Source organism: Thunnus maccoyii, chromosome 13, assembly GCF_910596095.1.
Source record: "Thunnus maccoyii chromosome 13, fThuMac1.1, whole genome shotgun sequence".
Lineage (NCBI taxonomy): Eukaryota > Metazoa > Chordata > Actinopteri > Scombriformes > Scombridae > Thunnus > Thunnus maccoyii.
The window spans coordinates 20,605,029-20,627,196 of NC_056545.1; the positions used below are offsets into that span (position 1 = coordinate 20,605,029).

At 39.4% G+C, this 22,168-nt stretch overlaps 1 protein-coding gene across 1 annotated transcript; it reads left to right on the forward strand.

The window, feature by feature from the left end:
• The first annotated feature begins 11,095 nt into the window (after nt 1-11,095).
• Nucleotides 11,096-20,812, forward strand: LOC121910124 (transmembrane protein 47-like). Its single transcript, XM_042431164.1, has 3 exons — nt 11,096-11,453; nt 14,531-14,671; nt 18,205-20,812. Exons 1-3 carry the CDS (start codon nt 11,237-11,239, stop codon nt 18,384-18,386), a joined length of 540 nt encoding a protein of 179 aa, XP_042287098.1. The 5' UTR covers nt 11,096-11,236; the 3' UTR covers nt 18,387-20,812.
• Nucleotides 20,813-22,168: the final 1,356 nt, after the last annotated feature.

The following is a 22,168-nucleotide window of genomic DNA, read 5'->3' on the forward strand; positions in this document are numbered from 1 at the left end:
ATGTGTGCTGGGGTGGAGCCCAGTCTATCACCAAAGGTGCATGCACAGAAAAAAGCTTGCATTAATTAAAGGAGGTTATTATTTACAGTCATGCATAAAGAGAATCCTAGAGATTTCATATGTGGGTTTGAGGCACTTCTACTTTTTGTCAAGAGGTGAAATGAACTTCCTTTTCTTTAATTTCTCTAAGAATTCCTGATTTCTGCTCCTGATTTAATGTTCTTACCCAACAATGCTCTGGCTGTCTTTGTGTATCCGTGTAATCAGCTGAAGCAAACTCATCACAAGTGTGTCCCTTTGAGACAAACCACACAGTTTGATGCTTTCGGTCTGGTGGAGCTCTTTGTTGACATGAGATAAAAGCTTGAATAGTTCAGTGCTTGAGTTTGACATCTCCTTCTGGTTTCGTTAAAGTATATATTTCATTGTCAGATAACATTACATTTAGTATTTCAATCCTGAAAGCCATATATATGTAGGCAGTAGGAGGTCAACAATAGCTCAAGATCAAGACGTTCATAAGTGTGACACACATTCAGCCCCCTTTCTTCCTTCTGCTGTTGACCCAACACCTGTACTGTAGTCTGCAACAGTTTTTCAAACAGTCTGCCTGTATTCTATCTTGAATTATACTTTTCAAGAAGTATTTTTTACAGGTTTGCACTTCATGATAAGAGGAATAATAAAATGACTGATGCGGGGATTGACAGCCAACAACAAAGATGCACAGACAACAAATGTTTGTGGTTGATTTTGCTTGAAATTATGAGACAGTTTAAATGATAGAGACACCAAAGTGACATGTCACCATATGGATAAGGCTGCCAGGTTTATTTTAGAGATAGTACACAAGGAGGAACTGTCACACTGAAGAAACCAAGACACCTCATTACTATAAAGCCCACACCGGACACTGGTTTGTATTAAATTACAAGATGTGTGCAAATCTTTCTCAACCTCATGGCTATATAACCTCTTTTAATAAAAAGCCTGTGTGTTGTTGTAGTGAAGTATCAATTTCACTGAAAGCTCTGTCAGGGCTAGTGGAGGCTCCATCGGTGGTGTAATACATGAGGGAAAGGTGAGATGTAGGGCTTCAGAGGTGTCACATGATACTTCCAGGCAGGCTAAAATGTGTCAAGACAAACACAAATGTAACATCAGGCCAAACATCTTGTAACAAATGAAGTGCTTTGTAGTGAAATTCCTTGACAAGGAATGACTTCTGGGCCTCGGCCACAATAAAAATGTATAAGGTTCCATAAAGTTCATCTTTGGTGCTTTAACAGCACTGACTTTAGGGCAAAGAAGATGAAATATGAAACTGTGTGTTTTTCCAACCAAACTAACTAACTATCTTTGGATCTATTTTATTTAAATGTACATGCACATTAACAAGCTTGACAGAAAATTGATTTATACACAATATACTAGTGGCCACTACTAACCATACCGTAGGAAGAGTGTTTATTTATTCTTTTTGTTCTGTCATTGCACAAAATTATAGTTTAGGAAGCACAGGTTTTCTTGTCCTGAAAGTTGATTTGTTTGTAGTCTTTTCTGCGAATTTTGGCTCTTAAATCTCAGGTTATTTTCTCCTTACAGCCCATTAAGATCTTGTTGATTAAGAGAATTCAGATTAATTTGATAGAGCTCCCAGTGAGGCAATAAGGGTTATACGGTAATTAAAATCACATTTATTGGGCAAGCACAGTATAAGTTTGTGCAAGGAATTTAACTTGATGGATTGCTCAAATTAAATATCAAAATAACATGACAAAACTATAAAACTCACCAGCACATGGGTTTCTTTTCTATCCATTATCTACATGATTTCACATGGGATTTCAATTGCCGGAGGTAAGAGGATATTAATAAGGCTTGGGATTAAGGACAGCAAAGATGATTTATGCTGTGGCAAACATGTTCATTAATTAATTGTTCTACTTTGACACCAAAGACATCACTGAGTAGTCCGCTGCTTTAAATGAGAAGACCAATGGATAACAGGTTTCTGTTTTTAAAGAGCCAACAAAAGGAGTTGACTCCTTTCACAGCAGGCTGCGCTCTCTTTGTCGTCTATTCCTCTCCCCTCAGGCGGAAAAGCTTCACTTTTAAACTCAGCTGTTGTCACATTCTGGAGCCTCTCCTTTGCATGTCACGCATAACTCTAATTCACTCTGATCACTGGCTGCTCCACACCTCCCTCGGTGAGCTGCTGTCCACTGCCTGAAGTCTGAAAGAGGCGAGAGGGAAGAAAGTGTCAGTGCAGGAGGTGGTTTATTAGTTTGGGGGCATATATGGGAAGAAGAGCAGATTTGGATATTTGGCTCTCGGCTAGGTGCTGTCAGTGTCTCGTGCCAAAAGTGGACATGTACTCAGCGGCTTTCCAAATCTTGTCACATAATTCCTTGGTCTGCTATAAAATTGTCTCATAAATGCTTTGTTAGAGTTAGAAGCATTTCTCTGACTGACTTGGACTGAATTTAAAGAGTAAAGTCTTCCTTACATATATTGTTTGGTCACACAGATAATTCAGATGTCTCTGACCAACAAAAGTATACATGATGTCCCTGAAGTGTTCCACATTAAATAAATAATTCTTGTCTACTCATGTTTTGTCCAGAGGAAAAAACTGGAAGGGGAAACATCCTAGTAACACAAACATGATATAAGTATACATTATACTGTATATTATTGCTAAAATATCATCCACATGAGTAAAGCCATACCTTGGCTGACAATTTATATTACCATTTGTCAGTGTAAAGGTACTGTCACCATGGTTGCACAATGCACACATGGAGACCTTTTGTACATAATTTTATGAAGCATAATATGAAGAGAGTGAGAGGTTACTACTACTTTAGATGATTAAATAGGAAGAAATACGCCTGAGAACTTTAACTTCCTCAAGAAAAGCTCTGATGAGCTGAAATATTGACCTCAACATGTTTTCACACATCTTAACTGTCAAATAAAAGGCCACATCATTTGAATTCTGCCTCTCAAATGTCAGGACGTGATGCATTCTGGTGGAGAATGCTTAGTCACTACTATACTTCCTGTTAGTAATGACTTGCTTTTAATGCCTACTGTACATGTCAGGTTGGATGTATTTAATTTAAACTCAAATATATAGCCTGCAGCTGATGTCAATGTCAGGTCAGGTCAGCAAGAGTTGCCAGGGCAACAGGCAGATGATGCATACAGTACCAGCCAAACATTTGGACACACTTTCTCATAGTGGGAAAGTGTGTCCAAATGTTTGACTGATACTGTATGTAGTAATTCAGTTTTTTTCCACATATTGATATCAAATCTAAATTTATTATAAATGATCTACATTATACGATATAATGTACATTTCATTATAACAAGTTAGTGAGATCATATTTTTTTTCATGTGTCATAGTCATTTTACTGTTGTCTGCACTGTAGTCAACACACACAATGGGTGTATTCAAAACTGCATTTGCTTATTCAACCATATGCGCTATTTCCTACAACTAATTTGTTTTATAAACCTGAATGGACAAACCCTGCGTCAGTGTGTATATTTAGATAATGTAAACAAAGACCAGTACACACGGCAAAGTACAGTACAGTGACAATTTCAGAAAGAGTGCTGTGCTGGCTGTCGATGTGACAAGGCTGCATGAGGTGGATGCAGGATAAGCATAAGTGGTTCACAGCTGGTGTCTGGGGGGGAAACACGAGAGAGGGGTGGAGAAGGCCAGCCTGTGAGGGGAGGGGAGGGGTCTGGTCACGATGGTGGGGGGGTTTGCAGCCATGGCGACTGATGGAGGAGGAAGTAAACAGATGTCCACAAGCTGGCAGACAGGCCCAGAATGGTCGAGCTGCTGAGAGACAGGTGGACATCCAGGAACACAGTGTGGGACTGCGGAGTCACTGTGAAGCCAAGCAGAGCTCTGCATACAGAACGCAAACACTGGAGTCTCTCATAAATAAATCTGTCATGGTGTAATTTTATGGACTTAATATAAATAAGGCCCACATTTGACTTCTTTGGGTTGTATATCCCACTGAGTTTAATTGCAGTAATCACTGAGGCACCATATTAAAGGTCTGTGTTGATTGTTGTACTGACACAAAAAATCAAGCTCATAAAAAAAGTAATGTGATTATGACTCCATCTGGCATTGTACCCTACATCAAACTACCGAGACAGTCTCATTTAAAATGTTTAAGCCAACTGATGATGATTCCCAAAATATAAGTGGCCAAACACAACATCTTAATCATCTGCATGATCCTGATTGCTGTCTCTTCACATTCATTGCAAGCTCAAATCATGAAACGATGCGACAGTGATCATGATGCAGTGAGAAAACCTTCATCTCAGCAGTCTAAATTAATTTATCACTGTCCTTCAGTATTTTGCAGTGTCACCACAGCAGCAATAGTCTTAAAGAAAGTATTGAAACTGGAAAGCCGTCAGTTTGAATCCCCCAGCTAGCTGATAAATCCAAGTGCAGGAAGTGAGGGAGACATGCTGTCGCCTCCTTCAACACTAACTGTCAACATGACCTTGAGCAAGGCACTTCAAACCCAGTTGCTCTGAGGTGCAGTTGTATGCTGGAACTGACTTGGATGACACCATGAAATAATAACTGAGGGGAAACAACTCAACCATCATGACAATCCTTGAACAGGTTGAGGTATAAAGGTGACTTTGAGCAGGGCACATAAACCCCATGTGCTCTTATGGCTGTGATGTTTAGGAGAGAATGATAAATGTGCTGCCGCATGTCATTAGTAATGTGTTATTAGGTTAAACAAGGAGGGACTGTGACAAGCTTAACAAGCTACACAGTCCAGAGAGGATGAATTACTCTGGTTCAGTGTGTCATTGCTGTGCCTCTTAACATGCCACCAGGGGGAAGATGGGCTGAACATGTTTGTGTGGATGAACTCATGAATTAATATATGAGTTAATTAATTTATAAATTAATGCATGACCAATGTTGTGGGTACCCTGTTACCCTGTTAGTGTGGTTGAGTATCAAGACAAATATAAAGGTTCTTTCACTCAAAACATTTTTTTTAATTTTTGGGGATCAAAACCACTAGTTGGATTTGCATAAAATTTTGTACAGACATTGATGGTTTCCAGAGGATGCATCCCAATGACTTTAGCGATCCCCTGACTTTTTCTTCTCGCGCCACCATGAGGTTGACATTTTTGGTTTTGAGTGAGATGTCTTGACAACATTGATGTTCCCCATTGAATGAATTGTAATAACTTTGATGATCCCTTAACTTTTCAATCTAGTGCCATCAACAGGTTAAACTTTTAATTCCAGCCATGGCTGTACTTTGCGTTAGTGCTAATTAGCAAATGTTAGCATGTCAACACGCTAAACTAAGATAAACACTTTAAACATTATATCTGCCAAACATCAGTATGTTGGCATTGTCTTTGAGACATGTCAGCATGCTGATGTTAGCATTTATCTCAAATCAGAGCTGTGCCTAAGTACAGTCTTACAAAGACACCTATGTGGGTGAAGACTGCCCAAATTTTAGAGTTACCTAATCCAATAAATTCAGCTACATGTATGTATGTTTAATTTATGTGTTTGTGTTTGGTTTTTGCTTGTTTGTTTGTTTGTTTGCTTTCTTTGTGTTTTTTGTTATTTTCTATTTTTTATTGGGTGACTTGAAAAGCAGCCTACTGTAATTGGTTACTTTATAGCTGGAGCGCGGGACTTTTGTCTCCCCCTTCTGGCAGTGAGAGTAACGGGGGTGCAATGATGTGAACGTATTTCTTGACGGTCCACCGGTGCACCGGGATTTGTCCCAGTATAACCGTGCACTACTGGCCGTAACCTACATTTGCGGCCGTAAAACAGTGGATAAATTGTTTTGAACGTCTCACAACCCCCGCGATATGACTCGTTTCATTATCAGAATTTGATCCATTCAGTCCTATAGCATTTGGAAAGTCTAGAGGGGGGGAGAGAGATGCAGCGATCTCCCCGCAGCTGCATCTCTCCATTCAGAGACACTGTGCGTATTTAAGCATAAGATACAGCAGCATAACTTCAATGATTAGGCCTATTTAAATCTCCGACACGCCGACAGGGTCGGTCAGGATCTAATGTAAATTAATACTCTGTGTTCTTCTACACATCCAACAGGTCAGCTGTTGCACTCGCAGTCCAGGTTCATACAGTGAAACTGTTTGGAGTAAAGCAACCATCCTGAGTTCATTATGTTTAACAGCGCATCTCTCTCCCCCCCTCTAGACTTTCCAAATGCTATAGGACAAAACTAAAACTGTATCAATTTGACAGGACAGAGGAAACTGTCCAGCTACGATTAGCTTCTGAAATATTTTTTAGACAGACAAGCGAAAAATTAATGGTTTAATTTCTATTCTAACTGTCGATTTGAAGAAGGAAACCGGTTAGGGGAACGAGAAAAACAAGAAAAAACGGGAGGCTTATAACGTTTTTAATTCACATGAAAAACAAAATAATTTGTTTATCCTGTTATCAGACAAGTTGAATAGCTTTGGACGGAGGGTCCTGTGTCTAGTCTGCCGGAAAATAGAGGACGTCAGTTGAGTAGGCGGTCCTTCAATGTGGCCCAGGACGCATTTGCGTTTACACTGCTAAGAGAATGTGGCTACTTGCGGCCCAGACCATCTCTGAATGTGGTCTGAGTGACCGGATCTCAATCCGTCCTCAATGCGTCTTGGGTGCGTTTACACCTGTAGCCTACCTAGAACTGTCCACTTGTGATCGGATCACCCGAGACGGATGTTAATACCAGGTGTAAACAGGGCCTACATCAACATTGTGTGAACTCGTTTGGCAAGGGCTTGTATTTAAAGCACGTCACATGTGTAAACAAGTGTAAAAACATATGTAAAAGTTCAGCAATGCAGGTTTAAATAAAAAGTAACTCTGTGGTGTAAAAATGTGAGAAAGTAATGAAGTATTTTGGAGAGTGACATCAAAACATTATGAAAGAATATATTAATGAATGAATGAGAAATGCTCTCATGCTTTAAACTTCCTGATCCGGGAAGGGTTTTACATACATCTCCTCACACAGTGTGACCGCAGCATGACTCATGATGGTGTGATGTTTGTGTTACGGTAAAGAGAGAGACGGGAAGGAGGACGGACCGCTGCAGTAATGACAGCATCATTAAACGAGTCCTCATCAGTAACCATGGAAGCTTACTCACAGCCGGAAAAACCTTGAGAGGCTTATTCTGAGCCTAATCAGTTGCAGCCACTGGAGGAAAACCATTATGAGCAATAGAGGATGACGTCATGTGATGAGTAGTTTGTAAAGAAGCTCGTTCTTCCTCTCAGACACAATAACCTCAGGCATCATCATTATCAGAACTTCTGCTGAATCACAGATGTGTATGTGTGCTTGCTTTTTTTTATCTGCTCTGCCTCTCTCTCACTTTCCTCCATCACCTCATTCTCCTCACTTCTTTGTTACTTTATTTGCTTTGTTATCTTTATCACAGAGAAAATGTATTAACAAGCCAGTGTGTTGGCATGTGAGTCTGAATAATATTACCATAATATTTAAAATATGGTGGATTGAGCTAAACAGGAGGTTTGTGAGTGGGTGGCTCACTGGATAAGAATTAAGGAGAGAGGATCCAAAAAAGTAAAACATGACCTGGATTTCCTTTATGCTCTTTCAAATCACCATGTGGGGAGTCACTATTGTGCCGTCTCAAGTAGCTTTGTCTGCTCGGCGGATTTTCTAATGAGGGGCTTTTGGAGGAGGATGACAGAGCGCTCTGCCTGCTCTGTCGAGGAGGAGGGGCATTTAAAGGGAATGAGCAACGCACTGTCCATGGATACGACTAATACTAGATCCCCCCTACTCAGATGCCCTGCTGGCAGCTTGGCAGCACCATTAGGACTGAGAAGGGTGGCATTAGTCTGAAACTCTCATTATGTCAGATACCCTGAAAACCTCTAATCTAGGCACCAAAATGATAGGGGTGGAATTAAACCAAACCGGGCAAGAATGCAGCAGAGATGTAATTCAGGGTATTCAAATCAGATTTGTTTGTACTTTATACTGAACAACTTTATTTAGAGAGCAAATGCTATGCTCAAATATGATTTCATTCTTTTAGAGAATATTTACATAAGGTAATAATTCATTATATTTTCATATAAATCGATTTCTATGTTGCAACTACTACTACTTACTACTTATTGCTACAACATAACACAAATCCTGGGAACTTTGTATTTTTATATGTATGCATTAGAAGAACTGAAAGAAGGGGGGAAGTCTGATATCTGCAGAAACACAAACTTCATAAACAGGAAATGCATTTAAAAATCTCACAGGACAGGCCTCACTCAGGGTAGAGGATGCTCACTAGTAAGAATTGCTGTATATATAAATATAAATTACCCCTTTAGATATAAAATATACATTGTCTTCTATTCTATACCTGAGTGGCATCCTAAAAAAAATGATTAAATACAGTTAACTGGTTGTCCCTCTGGTTAACATGTTATTATCATGAGACAGATGCATGACAGTTGGTCAATAAATCACTCAACCAAAAATGTGTGAAGAAGAAGGTCAGACAGGCAAATCTTAGAGGAGGTGATGTTTTTTCTCTGCTCATGTTAATAAATGGCTCCTTCATTTAAAAAATATATATATTACTGGGTTTGGTATGTTGGATGTGTAATCATCTCCACTCATTGGAGAAACTGTTTCTGGAGGGAAATGTGTGTAATTGTTGTGAAATCATTAAGTGGATCAGTATTTACAGCCAGGCACAGTTGGCCTGTAGCAGGACTTTGTATACTGTATGTCACTCTATCGTTTCTGAGTTTATCTAGCTGCTTATGAAAAGTTTTCATATGCACCATGACAACTTTCTCAATACATAGAGGAGCAAGTAATTCTTCAGCTTAAATTAAAATATGAAAACTTCCTCCAGTTAAATCTGCAGTTATTCAGTTCACCAGAAGATGGACATATTTCACAAGACATACTCTATGTACTGAATGAGGACCTCTAGAAAGATAAGAACACATTGTAGTCAAATCTAGTCTAATTTTATACTTGTCATTTCATTTTGGGGGATTTATTAGGCGGTTTTTAAAATCCTGTATCTGTTCATGGGAGATATTAAACTCAACATATGTTTGAGTGTGGATCAAAGGGTTATTTGCCAAAAAAGAGGTAAAAATATCTGTGAGGTCTGCCTACACACTGACTGTGAGAGGAAGCCCAAACAGGATTAGCAAAAAAGACCAACACGCTAATAGACAGTTGCATTGTTAAATTGTCACAACAATTTTCAGTAAGCACTGGATTTTCATGTCTTTTGTGGTCAATATGTACTTATAAATGCTGCTACTGCTGCTGCTTCTGCTCATAAAATGTCATCTACAAATAATAATCATACAGTGCAAGTAATAAGAAGCAGACATTGTGGCGTTGTTTTATGGACATCTAAAATGTCATATGTCTGCCATCTGCTGGATGAGTACCACATTACAACATTTATACCCCACTTCAGTTTGGAATGACTCCAAAGGCATAGTTGAGGTTTTTTTTTTCTTTTCACACAGTGTGGTAACAGTTACTCTGCCTCCACAGTGTCCATAAAAACTGAGCTAATGTCTGTACAATAGTACTACTACTAGTTCATATCACTTTACGTTAAAAAGTCTGCACTGGCCTTTTAATCACACACTGAATTATTGCCTAAATTGATATATTGGAAATTAATCTTTGCATAATTATTCTGTATATATTTTGATATATATGTACGCTTTTTGGTTTGGTTTTGTATCAGCATCACTCTTCATAAGATAAACATATAGTGTTAATATCTGCAATAATTTACAGAGAAATGTTGTGGGTTACTTTGAGTCTGATACAAGGAGAAAAGAACATAATTTGATGATTGATTATCAGAACTTTTGTGTTCCTCTAACAAAACATACTCTGTGCTACTTGTGTTTAAGTGTGTTTTGCTGTTGCTGTCTTGTTTACTAAACCTCTTTCCTCACTGCATTTAAAATGCTCTGACTTTCTTGTAAATCTGTATATTTGGATTTCAGCCTCTTGGAAGCACTTTCTTGCCAACCTTCTAAAATGGACACATCTACCTCCAAACAACAAAAACAAGTCTGGTTTCCTACCTCGGCTTTCAAAATAAAAGCACAGGATCGGAATTACTTTACAGCAAATACCAAACACATGAAAATCTGTTTTGTTGTGGTGGAGTCTTTTTCCCCTATATATTTTCGTAGTTCTCCAAAGGAGTTGATGGATGTAACACACACACAGACACACAGACACACACACACACACACACACACACTAATAAAAACATGGCCAACAGATATAACTTCTCTTTGGGATCAGATTTGAATAATTCTTTATTTCAGATTTACATCATGTTCTCATTAGGGACTCGCTAATTTTCCCATTCTATTGTTGCTCCTTTTTGTTTCTTTTGAACTTGTGCAGTACAATATGCAGTGTTTTTCAATTTTGTTCCTGGGGCAGCCCTGCCCTGCGTGTTTAGATGTCCCCCTGCTCCAACACACCTCATTGAAATGAATGGGTCGTTTTCAGGCTTCTGCAGAGCTTGATCTAGCTGATCATTTGAATCATGTATGTTGGAAGAGGGAAATATCTAAAACATGTAGGGCTGCCACAGGACCAGGATTGAAAAACACTGATATATATAATGATTAAAAGCTTTTACTTGAAAAAAAAAAAAAAGTTAAATGAACTGATTCTGATACACCATTAATTTGTTTGGAAGTCAAATAAAATCACACAGGCTTGCATTACTATAAATATAATCAATAATTATATATTGGCCATAAAATAATATCAAATTCATAACTCATTTATGCTGCTAAAAATAATACATTTGAAATATGATCCAACAGTGTTTGATGGAAAAAGAGTGAAGACGTGGTGCTTTATGGGATAATTTAATTTATAATTATTTGTGGGATCATCTCAGAATTTATTTGATCGCGTGGTCTAACGCAAGCACTATTAATTTGAAACTTACCGGATGCCCCCCCTTTAAACTTTTTCCAGCTGGACACGCACGCACGCACAAAAAGCAGCGAGTGCGTGCTATGGTGGGAGAAGACGCGCGCGGACCCTCTGCGAGCTCGTTTGCCTGTGACTGACTGACCTGCGGCGGCGGCGTTAACCTTGTTACGAGAAGATGTCTGTGGACGAGGTGTTTGTTTTCCGGCCCTTCAAGCTCATCGCTCTGCTGTGCGTCTTCTTGGCGCTGTGTCTGGACGTGGTGGCTCTGCTGAGCCCAGCCTGGGTCACTGCCGACCATTTCTCCCTGTCTCTGTGGGAGTCCTGCTCCCAGTCCGAGGCTCGAGACCCGACGGAGGAGCCTGAGTGGAGCTGCTTCTCCACCCTCACATCTGGTAAGAAAAACACACTGAGTGCTTTGTTGTGTTGGACTTTTTGTCTTCGCTGTTAGGAGACACAAACAAAAAATGTTATGTTAAAGTTAAAAAAAACAAACAGATGTAGACCTTACATGAGTTTGAAAGTTGTAGTATTGCTAAAACTGTGGCAATAAAATACTTTTTCAGGAAAAAAAAACTCTGACCTGTATTATCTTATATATACAAGCTTATTACTCTGTTACTGTTATGATGACATGTGTAGTAACTCTGCAAGTTGTTGAGATGGTTTTGCAGTAAACTGGCATGTTATCAGTGTCTTGTTTTCACGGTTTCTTATTTGTTGAAAAAGCTGCACATCCTATGTTTGATTAAAAAAAAAAACAAAGAATCATTTGTTGTCTCTCTATAAGCAGAGTGGCAGCTCTGGCCACCATCATCTCCCAGTCATGGGTCATGGGAGTTTGTTTTAGTTGGATTTGTTGGTCTCTGTCCAGCAGCTGAGATATTCAGGGTTTCTCATGCTGATAAATGTCCCTCTCTTCATACCAGAGCAGTGACACGGAGTCATTACGACAAACACATTGTGATGCCAACAAAGTTTGACTCACAAGCAAATAGGATATGATTGAATTGGAATTTAATGCATGTTGACTCAATGGCATTTTGTTTTCAGGGTTGTTTTTTAAAGAAAAATCAGGTAACAAGGTGATAATGAATCAGTGTTGTGTATAAATGTTGATTATCATTATTTTTAGGTTAATAAAAAGTCAGTTTTTATGTGTAGGACAGGAAACTTGAAACATAAACATAATCCCTTTCGTGCATAAAGAGTTAACGCGCTCCAACCACCAGAAGGTTTCTGAGTGGGTCTGAAGAGACACGTTTAGCATCTTCCCCACCATCCACCTCACCAGGCCTGGACCCACCAGGTTGCCTTTTGTCCAGCAGAGAAGCCACATGACAGGAGTGTTTACGCCCCCAACCCCCTTCTTTTCCCCACCAGGGGAGGAAATCCGCATTAAATGTACCAGATTTACCAGCATTTGGCTGGTGGCTTGTACAGTAGCTCGGCTGATTATTAGCTGTAGCTTCATCTTTCACATTGAGGGCTAAAATAGCAGAAAAACACACACATTAAAGGCAAAAACCATTGTGTGTCCTTAGTGTTTGCCAAAAGTATAGTAACTTTGACTGAACATAAGGTGCTGTAAGAGTGACCTTTGATCCAATTTCACCACCAGCACACACACACACACACACACACACACACACTCAAACACACACACTCACACACACACACACACACACAAACATAAACATACACACACACATGCACGGCCACAAAGAATTTAAAGGAAACACTGACTGCTCTTCTGATATTGTGGAATGTGTTGGGCTGAATGGGAGGCGGGTTTGTCGCTTTTGAGTGTCTGCAGAGCTCATTAAAGCAACAGTGGAGGGGTGTGTGGTGAGGTTAAAGGGACAGTTCACCAAAAGGCAAAGCAGATTTCTTTCTCAATCTCATTGAGCGATGCCCTTGTAGAAGAAGATACTTGTGTTTTGAGTACACTGTTTCGAAATCTTTTGAAGAGATGATTTTTATGAGTCAAAACCAAAATTATAACCACATAATGGACTAAAGATGGTAGAAGAAATATTCCCTGGAGAATATGGCTTCTTCTACTCGAGGCTGAATTAAATGGAGTTCAGATGTGTCAGTGGGGAAATGTTCCTTTTTTTTTTTACCATCCTGAAGATCAGGAGCTCAGCAGAGGGAGACACACCCAGTGACGATTGTTCGCCAAGCTTGTTATCTTCATCAAATGCTAATTCTCCTTTTCAGTGGAACCTTTTTGAGGTCAAGCTTTCTTCTGACACTGACACGAGGGACATCAAAGAGGGAATGCACAATGCAGGCAGGGATGGAAGAATGAAACGCTTTAAAATGTGTCGTGTAGGTCTTTTCAGGGATGAATCCTCTGACTTGCAGGAAGGGACTTTTTTTTTTAAACTTTTCCAGCAGTTTGTTTGGAGTAAATTGAACAAATGTGCCGTTTAAAAAGCCACCGTGGAAAATGCTGGCAGCCAAAGGAACTCCAGCTTCATCGACCAGAACCTCCAAGGAGACAGTACTGAACACACTGACTTACACATGATTTTTGCACCGCAAAAGCACTAAAGAAACCATTACTTGGCACCAACAATTCCACCAAAATAGAACAAAAGAAATCTTGGTGATTGCTTGATATTCATGTAAAAATCTACAGAAATTAGAGCTGCATTGATTAGTCTATAAACAGAAATTTTACCATTGAAAAAACTGTCAAAATTCTCTGGTTTACCTTCTCAAATGTAAACATTTTCTGGTTTCTTTAGTGTTTTAGAATAAACTGAACATCTTTTGGTTTGTGGATAAAGGAAGACTTCTGAGGATGGCGCCTGGATGTTTGGGAAACAGTGATGGACGTTTTTCAACATTTTCTGACACTTTGTAGACTAATCGAGAAGAGAAAATAGTCAACAGATGAATCAATAAGGAAAATAATTGTTTAGTTGCAGCCCTAATATAGATACAATAAACAAAAATAAAATCTGAAAATGTCAGTTATGTTTGTCAGTATAGGAGCATGAAGCAGATGATAGTACAGTTTTGTACTGAAGCTCAGCAACATGAAGATTTATTTTTAGTATGCTTTGCCCTCAAAATACTGTAAATTTGAAAATATGGACAATACTATGGCTTGAATGTCGTCATCTACAAGTTATCACCTGTTAGTTTAAGATGAGTAAATGTATGTCTCTTCATGTTTTGAACCTGTAAACATGCATATATATATAATTATTTGTAATCAGGTACATTTTGCATATTTAATTTAACTACTGAGTTACTAATCAGGTTCTTTCTGTTGTATTCCTGATGGAGCCTGTCTGTCGTGCGGGTCAGAGTTCATTCTGCTCCACTCACTTCTCTCTGTGGGATTAGCTCTTGTTTTGTGTTTGTCAACACAGCGCTTCAATTCAACGGGGCTGTCCTGTTAATTGAGCTTTTGTTGGGATGCTCCTCTCTAACCTGCGTGTGTCCTGTCCTGCAGACTGGCAGATCGCCACCCTGGTGCTGCTTGGGGCCGGTGCCGTGTCGACTCTGGTGGCGTTCTTGGTGGCTCTCATTTCCCTCTGCAAAGGGACGCAGAGACGACACTACCGCACAGTGGCTGTGTTCCTCTTCACTGCAGGTACGTCTTTCTCGCCACCCTTCCTGCAAAAGTTCTGCAAGCTGCTGCGCTTTTTCCACCATGTAGGAATATTTATCCAATGTTCCAACACACCATGCTCATGCACATTTGGAAACAGGAAGGCGGTACATATGCATTCACCACAACCACAATCATTTCCATATAGACAGAGTTTTTTTGGTTTTTTTGTTCCAGTGCTCACATTAAATAGAAGGGTGCAGAGGGAAAGAAGCAGCTGAATGAGGCTTGTTGGTTGAGCTCACTTTTTCTGTGGTGGGGAGTCTCGAGGGCTACTGGCTCACGGGCCAAGAAAAAGCAGCCGCAGAATTTGCAGACTTACCAGCAAAAGTGAAGTCACTGAGGAGAAAAAAGCTGCCACAGATTCCTATGCCAGCACTGCCTTTTAGTTGGATTGTACTTCTCCTGTATTGCTCTGTGAGAAGGTCCTTTGGGTGAAACTAAATTTTGACACTGGTGGGGGAGGATCTATCTATAAAACATATCATTAAAATGAAAGGTTTAGTTTTAGCAGCAGTCAAAGCACATTGTTCCTTATGCTGTACAGATACTGTAATAACTGACTCATAGCCTGTGCTTACTTTACTATTACAGTGATGAAACACTAACCACTCACCACTACTTAACCCGTGCCCAGTTCCAGTTTTGCCAGTTTCCACGATAAAATTGTATTATATAAAAAAACTCCTGTTATGCATCACAAATCCTCCCGCAGCTTTATGTCACACATGCCTGTAGACTAGTTTTTCTTACTTTAAATTCATAACCTCCTTAACGTGAGTCCTTGTGGCATCTCCATCATTTCAAAACCCACAGAAGTTTACTTTCAGGATCCCAGCTTTCTATTGATACCAAATATTTAAGCACGAACTATGTAGGTTAATGGCAAAATATATATAAAATGATGGAAAAGAGCTGGAACAAACAGATGTATAGATCTAAGTTTAAAGAGGGGAATGTGAGGTATTTTTGTCTTGTTCAGTCTATGAAAACATCAGCCATAAAGGACCACTGTGTGCAGTCGACTTAATGGCTGTACTGTTGACTGCTAGCCATTTACTGAAAAGCGTGGGAATGCTGTGTTATCCTTTCCTGTGTGTAATTGCTTAAAGAGCCTTGCGAGAATAAAGTCTCCATACAAGCACATAGGCCTCAGCCGAGCAGCAGAAGCAGCAGAGGGGCTGGACTCTGTTAAATGCCCCTTGGCAGGACTGTGGCTGTGTGGTATTTATTTTCTGTCCAGAAATATGACCTCAGCAGGCTGCGAGCTCAGTCTGGGCTCCATCAACACCGCCGCATTCTTGGGCTGCCGTCGCTCCTCCCGCACACCCACCTCTCCGTCCTGTAGGAAGGAAAGGTGGAGCCATAGTCATACAAAATCCCTTCCCCAAGAGTCACCTAGCAGGCACGCAAAGGAACTATAGCGACTGATTTGAGAATACGTGTTTGATGGCACACTCACACTGACGCAAACACATTCACCAGCTGGAGTTCATGAATGAATTTAAGGAAGATGATTCACAACGATGGAAGCTTTAAAGTCATTTTCCTTATGTGATGTCAAGGCCAAAAGAAGAGTGACAATAGTTATAAATTGTTCCACATTTCACAATATTAAGGAACCACATGGGCTTTTGGGCTTTGGGTTGCGGAAATGCACAGGAACACTGAATGATGTTAAAGACAATCGCTGTCAGGGAGAAAAAGACAACCCACTTCCAAAGAGTCCTCAGTTTCCACTGAGCAAGAAACCCACAGGGAGGTGTGTCATTTAGAGGCTGTTTTCCTTAAAAAGCTTTTTTTTCTTTTTAGGGAAATGTCAGACTAGAGTTCATACTGAAATATATCGTGTTTTCTTGTTATTGTACTTTTGCGAGCATGTTTTGGTCCTCACTTTAAAAATGCTAATTAAAATTAAATTATTATTATATGCTGTTCAACAAAATGCATATTTTTCTATTATTTAAATACTACTACTAAAGTATTTGTATTATTTATACTACTTATACAAACTCCATCACTGCTACATTTTCCACTGCCACCACCCTTACTACTAATCCTACAACAACTAGTGCCACCATATAACATTTTTTGGTACTATGCTAGTACCAGTAGCTCTATCACTGTAAATACTGCAGGTTCTGCTTTTACCTGATGTTTTGTTGCACTTTAATCCTCTCTGCACATAATTTTAATATTTCCACAAATCAGTTTTACTCTTCAGTCTGGTCCTGCTTCTGTGAATAATCCTGCTTTTTCTGCCTCTTCATAATGCTAATTAATCTTTATTTGTTAGCTCTTCTTTTTCCGTATTTCATCCTTCCTTTTAAAATAATCCTTATTCGCATTTGTTTCACCTTCCCTCGCGTGAGTTAGGAGTATTTTTGTGCTTTTATCACAAGCATTTACTACAAAAAAGGCGTTATTCAAGTCAAAAACATGTGATGTGAATGACTTGTGTGAAAACGTTTGAATGCGAACGTACTGCTGTAAAGGCAGAAATTTTACAGGGTATGAAAAGAAGCCGAAGTACAAAAAAGGGAGTAAGAAGGTGCTTTTCAGTGTCTGCAAAGAGAACTGAGAGTCACTGAAGGTAACCAGAGATTAGTTATATAAAGCGATTATCTTCCTCAAGTCAGGGTTTCTGCTGCTTCAGATGATCTCATCATCAGTGAGCCCCTCTAAAGATTTTCCATGACACAATTACAATGTAAACTTTGAGTGGGTATTTTTGGAGCCTGTAGATTAGAACAGCAATTTGTCAAAACAGTCAAATGTAATTATACTTATCTAGTTACCATAGTTTCCATCCTTTTCTGTTGAACCTTTACATATTTAGTGTGACTTCTTAATACCACAGTGTTCTTTACGCTACCATACCTCTAATAGATAAACCATCCATTGTGATTAAAATAACATACAGTGTACAAGAGCATGGAGGTGTAAATTGAATAATTTATTACTCTTGATTCATGTGATGCTTATAAAACAACTCTATATTCAGGATGAGTAATGACAGTGTTGCGAGTACTATTTATAACAATGGTGGACCAATTGTAGTACTGGTAATATAGATAGTAGTAGTGGGATGTAGGGTTGATGTTGGGCTTCCACTAACGATTATTTTCATTTCATCTGCCAATTATTTTATCAATAAATTGACTACCCGTTTGGTCTATAAAATGTCAAAAAGTAGTAAAAATGACCATCACAAGTTCCTAAAGCCCAAGTCTTCAAATTGCTTGTTTTGTCCGACCACCAGTTCAAACCCCAAATATATTATGTTTACTGTCACATAAGACAAAGAAAAGCAGAGCATGTTTGGATGTTGCTTGAGAAATAATTTCAGTCATGAATTAGTTAACAAAAATTAAATTGCTCATTTAATTTTCTGTCAACTGACATAACTGATAGCTTCTGCTCTAATGTTAAGTCAAGAAATAAGAGAGCTCTGTCTGTATGATTTTCACTTTCGTAAGAAACAACATCTTATTTCTGATTTCTTTTGGTTCTAGTGGTTCTGCAGGCCTGCGCTCTGATCCTCTACCCGATCAAATTCATCGACGGAACGGTTCTGCAGAAATATCACGAGTTCAACTGGGGCTACGGGCTCGGCTGGGGAGCCACCATCTTCATGTTGGGCGGCGGGATCCTCTTCTGCCTGCGGACGGACATATACGAGGATGCAATGTACTGAGTCCCACTGCGACCCCCCCCCTCCCGCCGCTGGAAATACACACACAAACACACACACACTGACAAATTCCCATACAGGAGGTGTGCTGCATTTCTCCACTCTGCACACGGGCCAATGCGCATGTGAGCACAGACCGTATCTCTTTCTTCCTCTCGCTGTCTTGCCCTCTCTCTGTTATTTTTAGACAGGTTGTGAAGGCCTAATTTAGGCCAGGGCTGTATGAATAGGACCCTCACCCCCTCCTCCCAGGCAGCCAGCGGGTCCCTCAGCCCTGCCGGTATCGGGGTGAGGTGGCAAAGCTGAAGCGCGGAGAGCTTTCTGGACAGGCACGAGCCGCTGATGCTGGACGTTTCCACTGTGCGTTGACCTGGATCTCTATTGTTAGAGAAACAGAACAGTAGATTCTCAGCACAGACCTGAGTGTGCAGTGGCTGAACATTGAAAGGGATTGATTTACAGTACTCCCACATTTCCTTTTTTTTCTATTATTTTTGTAGCATTTCACAAGGACAAGCTTGTTTTTAATGTATTTATGGCATCATTTTCCACTTTATAAATATTGAAAATCTGAACTTCTCCCTCCATGTGTTCTAGCTGAAACATATCTAGTAATGCTAAGTCTTCTGGTATTAGAAGTGTAAATTAGTAAGCTTCGATATACTTGGGAGCTATCGAGTGTTTATAGTTTGTGTGGAAACTCACAGTAGTTTGTCTCAAATGAAGAATGTAAATTTGTACAAAGTATTTCTACATGAAGGAAAATCCCGAATAAACAACTGTAGTTTTGGGAACATTAGGAGTGTGAATTATTGTTGCAGACGTACTATGATGTCCCCAGTGGTTCAAAAACTCTTGACCTTTGACAAAAATGGTGCCCCCTTTTTGGACCGAACAGCAAAACACTTTTATTATACAGAGCACACATTCCTCAGAGAGAGCCACCCCAGTCTATTTAAAGTGGTACTATACTACCGGTTTGCTTGCTTGCAGCTAGTTGGTGTGTGATCATAAAAACCAACATAGTTTTGTATGCTAACCACAAGACATGATTTGCAATTAAACTTTACAACTGCATCTGAGAGATGCTTGTACATGTCCTGTATTATCTGGAACATTTTTTACTACTGTCATGTTTATTTGTAATGGTTGAATGTGCTTGAAGACTTTCAAATTTACAGGTGCTTTTATTTGTGAAACAAAAATATTAAAAAACAATTTTATTTTGAGGTTTTTGATTGCAAATCAGTAGGTAGCCTTACATTTATTTATGTTTTTTGTTGAAGTATGCTCATAAAAGGCAAGTTTTAAAAGATCTTTACTTTTTTTTTTTTGCTTGTTTTGTGTAAAACAGAAGGCACTGCCACATTTAGGCAGTCTGTTGTGAAGTCTCCCTGTATACACTTCCTTTACCCCGCTGAGTCTGAACTGCAGCATCTGGTTAAAGAATCTCTGGAAAGGGAACATCTGCAAATAAACAATTTCAGTAACTGCAGCAGTGTGAAAACGCCCCAGCTGTGTGGACAATATTTACACCAGAATCAACAGGTCAGAGGAAAAAAACCCAAATTACTGTATCATGTGAGATGCATGGCTTCTGTGAATAGTATAATTGCGTGTCGAGTGTGTGAGGTGCCAGATCAGTGGCTGTCTTATAATAGCAGTGACCGCTTGAGAATCTTTGAAATGTGGTTTACTAGTTAAAGGTGATGTGGTTACATGACAGGCTGAAAGAGAGGGCTCACATCATACAGTTTCTAAAGCAAGACATAAATGTGATCAGGTAATGCCTGTTGTCCCTGGTTAAACATTTCTATCAGTGGAGAATACAAAGTGAAAGATTTGACTGTTTTGACACGTTGAATAAGTGAAACATTGACTCAGGACATTACAACTGAAAATACTGATATTTCCCTCTGGAGCAATATTTTAAAAACTTTCAGGAAACATGGAGACAACTTACAACATGCACAAAATATGCAGTTGCATTTCCTGAAGCAAGTTTTGGTGTGTTTTATTCGGTTTTTAAATTATGCACTCACTAAAATTGGTGTGTTGTGGAGGTGAAAGGTCAAAATGCCAGCGGTTCTTTATGCTCAGCACTCCACCCACACAGTTACAACTCTTCTTATGTTACATGTTTCTGCACAGTTAAGAGGTACATGAAGAAAAAAAAGTCCCACCCAGGACATTTTTCACTTTTAATGGTAAACTTAAGTACCAGCTTCTCATTTCCCCTGTGATCTGACTCTGTTTACTTTCTTCTGCTCGCACTTGCATTTACACCATGTTTGACCACACCCTCACTGTTGACTCTCTTCCACCACCTAGTGACCAAATCTTGATGGTATCCGGTGCTGTGAGAGCCATTAAAAGCACAAAAGCCAAAACAGGTTTTGTGATTCTTTCTCTCAGTTTAAGGCCGATATTTAAGCAGCAGATCCAAAATCTGTTTAGATGCACATTGTTGTGTTTATCTTGAGTCCGTCTACATGCTTTATAAAAATAAACAGGTGGAATGAGAAAATGTTTTTAAATCTTTCATATGGATAGTATAGTTTTGTTTATGTTTTTGTTGAGATAGACAGGAAAACATGTCAAGCCTGAATTCAAATATAGTTGAGATTAAGATATCTCTGATTCTATATATGCACAAGAAAAACACAAGACTCCAGCAAGACCTGAAACAACAAAACAAAATGGTTTTATTAAGTATATTATTAAATAATTATTAACGATTTTTTTTTTAAAGGAATCATTTTTTCATGGTTGTGCAGCTGAGGACAATTCTGCTCTACTGCAGCTGTTGCTACACACTCTCAGCTCTGAATACTCTGAACATGACCACAGTCTTTCCCACTACTGCCAAGGATTACAACAATTTATTTGATATCAGCAGAGGAAACAAAACCAAGGCAAGAGAAAAGCTTTTTTTTTTTTTTACTAGACAACACATTTATAGATGACTGATTGTGAATCTCATGCAGTGAGTTGTGTCTGTAGTGAAGATAATGTAGAGTTTTGGAGAACAGGCTGGCCCCTGGGGGCAGTAACCAGCTAGGCCCTGCACACTTTCACTCTGCAGGGACAGATTCCAGTTACTGAACCCGGGGGACAGAGACAAACATGCTGTGACACCTTGATGCCTGAAAAAAGGAAATTATTATTTTAGTTATCTGATTATAACTATTTATAAAACTGCAAGTCTAAGATGTGAAATTATGAAATTATAAATGCAAACCTGAAGCTGTCCAGATCCTCCTCTGATCCTCAGTGGTGGACGTCCTCTGCAGACTACTGTCAGCAGACTAGTAAGGCAGATAAATGGACTGAAAAGCAACACCTGGGCTATACATTACCTTCCTACCAGTCCTCTATCTAGCTTGGCCCCACCAAAATTACATATTAACCTGAGAAAAGTTACTCGCTTCTCCTCCACTATCACATTTTTGCTACCCTGCAGTTCCCTGGGTCCCATTGAACCCATGTACTGCTACTGTACTGAACACCGCATGGAAAACAAATCACTTAAATTACTCTTATGTGCCTTCTAAGAATCATTCTATCATTCAATAAGCTGCATACCATCCATTATCTTCTGTTTTGTCATGCAGCAAGGGTGCTTTGTGTGGACAAGATGCACAAAAGCCAGCATTATGCTGCACCCAAATTATCTGTGCAGTTACCGTTCAGCCATGACATAAAAATGAGGCATGTCAGACTGTTTGTGTGTGTGTTTGTGTGTGTGAATGCTTTATTAAAGTCTGTCTCGGTGATTCTCTACC

Bases quoted from the DNA above. Each gene is read 5' to 3' on its own strand.
- LOC121910124 (XM_042431164.1), top strand. From the start codon at position 11,237: ATGTCTGTGGACGAGGTGTTTGTTTTCCGGCCCTTCAAGCTCATCGCT. The intron at 11,454-14,530 runs GTAAGAAAAACA...CCTGTCCTGCAG, and splicing joins CTTCTCCACCCTCACATCTG to ACTGGCAGATCGCCACCCTG. The intron at 14,672-18,204 runs GTACGTCTTTCT...TTTTGGTTCTAG, and splicing joins TGTGTTCCTCTTCACTGCAG to TGGTTCTGCAGGCCTGCGCT.